We start from the raw sequence: 10339 nt of genomic DNA, 5'->3' as shown, positions 1-10339 counted from the left end.
CATGACTTAGCGATTAAACCACCACCAGTGGGGTTGTGGATAAAATGTGTTGTCAAGACATTATTCAGAAGAAAAAGACACATAATATAAAAAATGAATAATGAGCTAAATTCTGGATGATTTAGAAGAAACACAAAAGGTGATAAGGAAAGGGGGGAGGTGAAGGTGATTTAGTATCTGGTTTTGTTTAGAGTGTAGTGGACAGGTGTTAAAATTCTCAACACTGGTTAAAAAAAAGGTTCAACTGTGTTTATTAATAGATTACTAGAAAAGGGTGCATCCCTTGCAATCATTAGAGAAGAAGAGGGAAAGGAAATTCAGTCAAGGCTGAAAAGGAGCAAAAAAAAGAACAAGAAAACATCACACAGAAAACACAAGCAAAATGGCATAAATAAAGTTCAACATATTGGTAAGAATTTGCGTGAAAAGGTTAAATAATTAAACTGGATTTTCTAAGTGCCAGCTGCAAAGAGTTTATAAGAAATATGCCCTGCACAAAATAATCCAGAGAAGGATTTGGATTTAGAACTGGGAAAGGAGAACAGCTGTTTCAGGCTAAAATCCAGGATTTGGCATCTGTGAGAGAAAAGTCTGTGAGCCTCTCCCATGAGTCTCAGAGACAGGGTGGGGTGGGTGCTCTCAGAGGGCAGGACCAGGCAAATGAAATGGGATGGGATTTGGTAATGGTTTTTTTTTTTTTGGATTTGACACCAAAGCAAAGGCAGTAAAAGCACAATGAAGGAGTGGGACTGCACAGCAAAGGGAACCATCCGCATGAAAAGGAAGCCTATAGAAGGAGAGAAAACGTTTGCAAAATACACATTCAGTGAGAGGTTTCTATTCAAAATATGCAAGGACCACCTCAGTAGCAAAAACCCAAATAACCCAGTTTAAAAATGGGTCAAGGATCTGAATAGATATGTTCCCGAAGAAGATGACACTCTGATGGCCAGCAGGTAGATGAAAGGAAATGCAGCATCAGGGAAACGCAAATCAAAACCACAGCGAGGGACTTCCCTGGTGGTCCAGTGGATAAGAATCCACCTTGCAATTCAGGGGAGGCAGGTTTGATCCCTGGTCAGGGAACAGTTTCCACATGACGCAAGCAACGACTGAGCCTGTCCACCACAACTACAGGGTCGGTGAGCTGCAATGAAAGACCTCACATGAGTCAATGAAGACCCTGCATGCCACAACTAAGACCCGATGCAGCCAAATAAATAACATAAAAAAAAAAAAAAACACCTTGAGGGATGATCTCGTGCTCATTAGGATGGTTGTCATAAGGAAGATAACAAATGTTGATGGGAATGTGGAGACAGGAGACTCCTTGGGCACTATTGGTGGGGATGTAAATTGGTGCAGCCTCTACGGAAAAGAAGATGGAGGTTCCTCAAGAAATGAAAAATAGAACCACCATACGCTCCAGCAACTCCACTCCTGGAAATAAAATAATTCTCTCAAAGTGATATCTGTACCCGCATGTTCATTGCAGCGTTATTGGCAACACCCAAGACATGGAACAACTTAAGTGTCTGTCTGTCCACAGATTAATGGATAAAGCCAATGTGATATATATGCAATGGAATGCAATTCAGCCATAGAAAGAAGGAAATCCTGTCATTTGCAGCAATATAGATGAACCCAGAGGACATGCTGCTTTGAAATAAGGCAGACAGGGAAAGACAATACTGATGATCTCACTCATATGTGAAATCTAGGAAAAAACAAATCTTAAACAATCTTAAACAGAGAGAAGTGGTTGCCAGGGGCTAGGCAGCAGAGAAATAGGGAGAGGTTGGTAAAAGGGTACACACTTTGGGCTATAAGATGAATAAGGTCAGAGAATCTAATGTAAAACAAGGTGACCACTGTTGATAACACTGCTTTGTATAACTGAAATTTATAAGTGAGTAGAACTGAAGTGTTCTCAGAGGAAGAAGTGGAGAGGGGAGGGGGAGGGAAAAAACTGGGTGAGCAGCCCGGAGGATGCTGCTGAAATGGATTAGACTAGATGAGGGGACATAAAAAACCATTATCAGAGCACGTTCAGAATTTCAGTTTTCTAGGAAAAGAGAATGGGTATAATGACTGCCCTCCTGGCAGCCGATGACACTGTTTCTACTGCAAGTTATTTTGCTAAGGCCTTACAGCAGGTCCCAATCCACAGCAGCCTCTGGCGTGACCACCTGAAAACCTTCGTGAGTCTATGAAGGAGCCACGAGGAACCTGGCTTAGAGGTGGACCACATTCGAGCCAGACCATGTAGAACGAATGCCAGGTTTGGGGGGACTCGAGTCTTCCTGGAATCTTAGTAACGACAGGTGTGCCGTGCCCTGGTGCCAGTGTGATGCCCCAAACGGCTCACCCGCAGGGCAGGCGCATGGCTACAGAATAATGATGCCAATGCCAGCTGGCAGCCAGGCAAAACCCCTAAGGACACCAGCCAGTGCTGGAGTCTTCCCTTTCCTGGAGTTCTTGGTGAAACACAGCAACCGTCCTTGTGTGTTGCAGGCTCACGATCTCAGACCCGGACTCACAATTCCTCCCTGAAGGTCTGCGGAAGCCAAAGCCGGGGTCTGAGGAGGGTCTGCTTAATTGACTCCCAGCTCGCTGTCATGGCAACCGAGGTTCAGCCTCGCTGAGGACGACACAAGACACTGTCCACCCTCGGGGCCTCCTGACGAGCACGTGCGTGTGCATGCTGTATACACATGGGGGCTGGATGTCGGCTCTAAGGTGTGATTCTGTCTTTAGGGGCGTGTGTTAGATCGCTCTGGAGACCTGCTCCTAATGGTAACTGTGTAGCCACATCTTCAAAGCAGGGGTGAAAATCAGGACCGAGCCGGTGACGGAGGCGATCAGAAAGAGCCACAGGAAGATCCGGTCGAGAACTTGAGCTGCGAACTTCCAGTCTTGCACCACCTGCCGAAGAGAAAGAGACACCTTCCATTCAGGATGCTGCACGCTGTTCTGAGTTCAGGGACTTCAGAGGAGTCCTATTCGGATCACAGCCCTGCGGTTTTCCCAATGCACCTGGTACCTCCCCTGAGACATCGGTTTCCTGGGACCTCATGGTTGATGCCCAAGAAAACGGCGTGTAGCTCAAGTTCAGGGGAACATCGAGGACGTAAAACAGAAACAACAGAATCACTGATGCAGTTGTAAACATTACTGACTAAAGCAGAAAAGGCCTGATTTTTATGCGAATAAAAAGCCAGCATCTCCTACTGTGATGCTTCCTGACATGACATAGGAAATATAGCACGAATTTATAAATTAAGGATCTGTGTGGTCACTTATTTCAGTGACCTCTTTTCCCCCATTCCACAGCTGGGTGGGGCTACGGGGGACACTCCTGGCAGAGATGACAGGAAGTGGTGAGGGACAGAGGAGACCTAGCCCCTCTGCAGGAAGGGGGGTTGGGAGACTGGTCTGCAGCCTGGGAGGGCCAGGCCAGACCAGGACAAGCTGCGGGCTGGGGGAGTCTCAGAGACCAGGCCTGCGATCTTTCAAGGGAAAATAAATGTCCCATTCCTACTGCCTGGGGATTTGGTAAAAACAGTGCTGAGCAGGATGCCTGCTGTTCTAGATGGAACATAAATGAGGATGTAGAACTTGAAAATGTTGCACACGTAGAGGTTTAGAAATACAACCTTAGAGGAAACCACGAAGAAGATGAAAATGTTAAGTGTCAAATATCATATATTAACGCATATATATGGAATCTAGAAAGATGACACTGATGAATCTGTTTGCAGGGCAGCAGTGGAGACGCAGACAGAGAGAACAGACTGTGGACACGGTGGGGAAGGAGAGGGTGGGATGAGTTGAGAGAGTAGCATTGGAACATATACACTACCATATGTATAATTAGACAGCCAGTGAAAATTCACTGTATGATGCAGGAGCTCAAATCTGGAGCTCTGCGACAATGTAGAGGGGTGGGATGGGGTGGGAGGTGGGAGGGAGGTCCAAAAGGGAGGGGACGTATGTATACTTGCGGCTGATTCATGTTGATATATGGCAGAAACCAGCACAATATTGTAAAGCAATTATCCTCCAATTAAAAATAAACACATTTAATTTTTAAAATGTCAGCCTTAAGTGGAGGATTATTAGTGATATGAATCATCTTAAATGCTTCATATTTTCCCAATTCCTTATGTCAATGATGTGTTATTTTTATAATTTTTTTAAAAGCTAGTTTTTATTAAAAAAATTTTAAAAATATTTTAGTTTTGATGTGACCCACTATTAAAGTCTTTTTGAATTTGTTACAACATTACTTCGGTATTTATTTATTTATTTATTTTGGCCACAAGGCATGTGGGGTCTTAGCTGTCTGACCAGGGATCAAACCCATATCCCCTGCTTTGGAAATCTTAACCACTGGATCACCAGGAAAGTCTATAAAAAACTGTTTAAATTTTTGTGTTTGAATTTCTAAAAGATGTAAAGAAATAAAAAATCTTAATAGCTGAAATGCTTGTTCCATAGCAGCAATTTTTTCCCCAGTGCTTTTAAAAATTCTTTTTCAGTGGATTTAAAAAACGACAAATTGTAAGAGAGAGGAGGTTCTAGGCAGTGCCCATATAAAATACAGAAGATGTTTGTTGAAAAACCTATTCTTTCTTAAGTTTGTTTATGGCATTAGGCTGTTGGCACTACTTTTCATTGATTTTAGAGTAAAATAATGGAACTGTATAAACTGGTATAAATATTAACTCTTTTTAAGCAGCAGACTCCCATTTGTGCTAAGTATTTATATGTCAAATAATATTTGTCTTTCTCAGGGGAAGGACCATTTAGAGGAGGGAGGGATGGAGAGAAGAGAGATGAGGATTAATGTTTATTGTCCGCACATCATGAGACCATGTGTTACGGGCACATGGCACATATTTTGTACTTGATGTCAGTAATGCCTCCCTTCAAGGGAGAGTTCAGAACACAAGTTCAAGCTAAGTAGTTTTTCTCAAGTCACGTGGAACATGGGTAGCATCTGCAAGCAGGACTGTTTTGAGTCGGAAATCCACATCCTTTCCACATCTTAAAAACTAAATCTGTGAACTAAATACTTGTTACATCATGTTTTCGTATTAATATAAAGCTTCTTTCTGTTTTCTGATTTCCAAATATTCTGAATAGAGCTATCCATCATCCCATAAAAATGAAATAAGAGACCAGAGACCTGGACAAACAACTTCAATGTAGAACTGAATTATTTAAGTAGAATCACATCTAATGAGAAGGAGTCTTGCTTAATCTAGAGTTGCTTCTCTTTTGCTCATTCTGTTTTTGTGAAGGTCTCCCCGAAAATTCATACTGAAGTCCCTATTCTGTGTCAGGGCTTGTGTGAAGCCCTTATATGCATATCAAGCAGGTAGCTGATAAGGTCACGTGTGAAACAGGGACCCCGTCTGTCACAGACAGACATTAAAAATCTCAGTCGGCTCTCCCAACTGTTCCCTCACCTGGCTGATGAAATGCTCCTTCTTCACGTGGCTGGAAATGTATCTGATGGAATCTGCCGCCTTTTCCAGGAAAGCAACCAGCACTTTTTCTCCATCACTCATCTGCTTTTGTTTTTTTCTTTCGAAGACTTGACCTCTCACGGCGGGTTTCCTCTCCTCTTTACCCGGGAGAGAGTAGCGATCCACGTGGTCCTTCATGCAGAGTAACTTAGGAAGGGTTTGCAGAAAGACCCGCTTAACCCAGGGGGCCATGGGGTGGTAGGTGGCGGAAGATCTGTGGTGGACGTTGATGACAAACACGGTGACGATGATGGACAGGGTGACGAAGACCATGATGAACAGGAGGTACTCCCCGATGAGCGGGATGACCTTGGAGGAAGACGGGATGATCTCCTCAATCACCAGGAGGAAGACCGTCAGGGAAACCAGGACAGAGGTGGATAAGGAGAGCTTCTCGCCCTCGTCGGAAGGCAAGTAGAAGACCAGCACGGTCAGGAAGGACAGCCCCAGGCAGGGGATGATGAGGAAGAGCGTGTAGAAGAGGGGCAGGCGGCGCAGCACGAAGGAGTAGCTGATGAACGGGTACCAGTAGGCGCCGTCCCTCCGGCCCCCGGCCGTGCCCTTGGCGTTCAGGATCTCCCACTCTCCGTTGTCGAAGAAGTCCTTGCGGTCCACGTTCTCGTCTGTGAGGACCAGGTCCACCATGGCCCCGTCGTAAGTCCAGGAGCCGAACTTCATGGAGCAGTTCTGCCGGTCGAACGGGAAGAAGGTGACGTCCATGGCGCAGGAACTCTTGTAGCTGGCGGGAGGCGTCCACACCACGGTGCCGTCCGATCTGACGACAGCCTTGGTCATGAGCGAGCCTTCGAACCGGCCGTCCGCGCTGTGGAAAGACGGTTCGCTGGACTGTTGGTCTAACACAGATTAGCAGCACCCCCCCCTCCTTTTCCCCCCACCATCCCTGTCCTATTTGTATTTTATTCCTTTCCTATCCCAGCATCCAACAAGATTTCCGAAAGGAACAAACAGTTCTCTCCTCAAGGTTGTACCTTTATCTTAATTATTTTGGCACAATTGGGTTTTTCTATTTCCATTCCTCATCGGACTAGCGGATTTTTCTTGTGATACTTACTTTTCAAAGAGAACTATGTCAGGAAGCCAGAGAGATTCTGACGGAACTTTAATCGAATGAATCCCACCGAATTCATCCGGATTCCAGCGTAACTTGTGGTCTGTCCATTCCTGTGTGGAAATGAATATAAATTAATAAAATTATTTCAGAATAATTTTATCCTGAAAAATCAGTTCGAGTTTGGAATCTTCGAGTTTATGTTAATTTATGAATCTCATGTTTTATTTTAAAAGAGGAATTCATCTGCTTTAGGCCTATGGCCCTGACTCAGGGCAGTTGAAGATATACACAAGCCAGCCTGGTGTTTGAAGGTCTAGACTCTCACACCTGTCCAGCCAGGGAATTCCAAAATTGCCTTGACTACCTCACAAATGACAGAGGCTCAGCAACAAACTTCACTGATTTGTGACCTATTTGTTTTCAGCCTATTTTCTCTGAAGAAACAAAAGGAAAGCAAAGGCAGCTCTAACTCAGTTTATTCTTGGAGAGTTGGTCTATCCAGTGATATTGTTATCTCATGAAAATGGATATAAATGATCTTGAATATCAATCAAGAGTCTTGGACAAAGATCCTCACAATATGTTAATATGAAGTATCCAGTATCTGCTGACTACTGAGGACATTATAAATTTTATCCAATGGAAAAATATTTTCCAAGAATTTCCTTTTACATTCTAATCTGTTCTTATTCTGTGAAGCACCAAATCCAGTTTTAAATTACATTGCTAAATGTTGTTAGCTTGCATATTTTTCCTCATAATAGAATGAAATCATTTAGCATGGTTTACAGGGGCTGAAGGATCCAGATTAACAAAACCATTAATTGATTGGGTTATGAAGGTCAAAAGGATGATGTATGGATGACCCAATTGCAGTAGAAGTGGACTTAAAAAGATCTGGAATCCAGCATCTTATGAAATCTGACCTGAAAGTGAATTATCCCACCATCTGTCATGCGGACAGTTGAGGAATAATGCAGGATAATATTAAATGACATTTCAGAAAGACAGAAGGGTGTGCCCAGTATGAGGCTCCCTGGAGCCCAGTGATGCCAACTTTGTCATTAAAAAATCAGGAGTCAGCAGATGGATGATTCACTAGATGGTACAGTATTGAAATATGCATGATGCCTGGAAAAGGATGGAATGATACACTCCAGATGAGACACCGTCTCTCTTAGACAATATTTGTGAGGCTTGACCCTTGAACACCAAATTTAAAAAGATAGGGACTTTAGAAAGCTACACTCTAAAGGATTAAGAAAAACTGCATGACTACTTTTGGAAAACCATGCATATGAAGACTGACAGTTTAAGAGCTCAAACTAACAAAGCATTTACCATGCTTACTCGGTACTCACAAGCTTCTCTCTTCTTCCTCTTCGTCTGCCCACTTTGAAAAACAAATACGATTTCCTTCCTATGAATAAATTTGTCTCCTGCTGAGGAGACTTGGCAACCCACTGCAGTATTCTTGCCTGGAGAATTCCATAGACAGAGGAGCCTGGCGGGCTGCAGTCCATGGGGTCTCAAAGGGTTGAACACAACAGTGACTAATGCAAGGAGACTTCTGCCATCAGCAGCAAGTCTGAATCTCAGAAACGTTGAAGGGAACCCAGAGCAGCATTTGTGGTTTGTTTTCACTTTTACATTTAAAACATTTACATACAATAAAATTCACTCTTCTGTGTCCAGTTCTAGAATCAAGTAGCTGGATAATCATGATCACCATCAAGACACCAGAACAGCTTCACTGCCCCCAATTTCCTTAGGCTGCGCTTTGTAATCGACCCTCCCACCTCCCCCATCCCTGGCAACCACCGCTCTGCTTTCTGATCCTATAATGTTGCCTTTCCACAATGCCAGAGAATGGAATCACAGTCAATGGGCTTTCCATCCTGACTTCTTTTACCTATTGAAATACCTTTTTGGATTCTAGGTAGGTTGTTCATTTTTTATTAGTGAGAAGTATTCCATTGTGAGGATATACCACAATTTTTTTTTATCCATTCACCAGGTAAAATATCTGGATTCATTCCAATTCTTAATGATTATAAATAAAGTGACTATAAAAATTTTGTAGGTTTGGGGGTGAAAAGCATTTTCTTTTCTCTTGGGTAAATACCTAGGAGTGGATGGCAGGGTCATAGGGTGAGTGTATGTTTAACTTTATATGACACCGAGTGGCTGGATCATTTTCTGTTCCCACTAGCAATGCATGAGCATTCCAGCTGTCTGGCATCATCTCCAGTCCTGGGTACAATCACACTGAAATATTTATAATAGTTGTAAAGTGAGTATCTCATTATGGCTTTTGCTATACATTTTCCTAATGACTAAATGACATTGAGCTTTTCTTCATGTGCTTATCTGTCATCCATACATTTTCTTTGGTGAAGTGGTTGTTAAGTCCTCTGCATATTCTTTAATTGGGTTGTTTGTTTTCTAATGACTGAGGTTTTAGTTCTTTATATATATGAAAAGTATGTTTTTACATATAAAATAGACCTCAAGCAGGGAACAGTGGAAATAGTGACAGATTTTATTTTCTTGGGCTCCAAAATCACTGTGGATGGTGATTGCAGCCACGAAATTAAAAGACACTTGCTCCCTGGAAAGAAAGCTAGGACAAACCTAGACAGCACATTAAAAAGCAGAGACATCACTTTGCTGACAAAGGTCCATACAGTCGAAGCTATGGTTTTTCCAGTAGTCATGTATGGATGTGAGAGTTGAACCATAAAGAAGGTTGAGCGCCAAAAAATTGATGCTTTTGAATTGTGGTGCTGGAGAAGATTCCTGAGAGTCCCTTGGACAGCAAAAAGATCAAACCAATCAAACCTTAAGGAAATCAATGCTGAATATTCATTGGAAGGACTGAAGATGAAACTGAGGTTCCAGTGCTTTGGGCACCTGATGTCAAGAGCCAACTCACTGGAAAAGACTCTGAGGCTGGGAAAGATTGAAAGCAAAAGGAGAAGGGGGTGACAGAGGATGAGATGGTTGGATGGCATCACCGACTCAATGGACATGAGTTTGAGTGGACTCCAGGAGTTGGTGAAGGACAGGGAAACCTGGCGTGCTGCAGTCCGTGGGGTCGCAAGGAGTCGGACACGACTGAGCGACCAAACAGCGACAGCAAAGGGAGCAAGCTGCAGGCGATGAGCCTTGGGGACAGACACATGTTTGGGCAGACTGACTGGAACTGGTATCTTACACTCTGGCTCCGTCTTTAATATCAGTGTTAAGTGAGCACAGAGTCAGTGAGTCCAAACCCACAGTGTCTCCGCTTGGAACCTAAAGATCTCCAAATCAATCTGCTGCTTCTGGAATTCAGTCTCTCTTCGATAGGAACTGGTCACCTTCATCGAAGCCAAGGAAGAAGGTGGGGAGCTCAGATTCCGGGGGCAAATCTTCACAAACACAGCAGCTGTGCAGACTATGCTCAGGGCAATGGGCCAAGCCCCAGGGGAGAGACGGTTCCGTTGGAAAGATCTGTCTTGCCCATCTCACCTCCAGCAGCAGGATGGACAGCTGTGGCCCGAGGGAGTCCAGAGGCCAAGCTTCAGGAAGCTTGATATTTGGGGGAAATTAATCCATCCCACAAATATGCGAGGCTTATACCAGCTCTGAGCAGGGACGCCTTGTCCTCCTAGCCCAGGGCTGCCTCAGACCAGAACCCGTGATAGAACATTCAGTCCTCTTTCTGCCCCCCAGACAGACTCACACTCCT

At 43.9% G+C, this 10339-nt stretch overlaps 1 protein-coding gene across 1 annotated transcript in view; it reads right to left on the bottom strand.

The window, feature by feature from the left end:
* The window catches only part of CHRNB3 (cholinergic receptor nicotinic beta 3 subunit), a 30133-nt gene continuing 19794 nt past the window's right edge, over positions 1–10339 (bottom strand). Inside the window, exons 4-6 of the mRNA XM_043454357.1 lie at positions 6607–6716; positions 5475–6357; positions 1–2925 (exon numbers count right to left, since the gene is read on the bottom strand). Of these exons, the coding sequence (XP_043310292.1) occupies positions 2791–2925; positions 5475–6357; positions 6607–6716 (1128 nt within the window). The 3' untranslated portion in view covers positions 1–2790. The remainder of the gene's footprint in view (positions 2926–5474; positions 6358–6606; positions 6717–10339) is intronic.

The sequence above is a fragment of the Cervus canadensis genome, chromosome 31 (genome assembly GCF_019320065.1).
Source record: "Cervus canadensis isolate Bull #8, Minnesota chromosome 31, ASM1932006v1, whole genome shotgun sequence".
NCBI classification, from domain to species: Eukaryota; Metazoa; Chordata; class Mammalia; order Artiodactyla; family Cervidae; genus Cervus; species Cervus canadensis.
The sequence above is the reverse complement of the archived record's forward strand: the minus strand, read 5'-3'. Positions and strand labels throughout refer to the sequence as shown.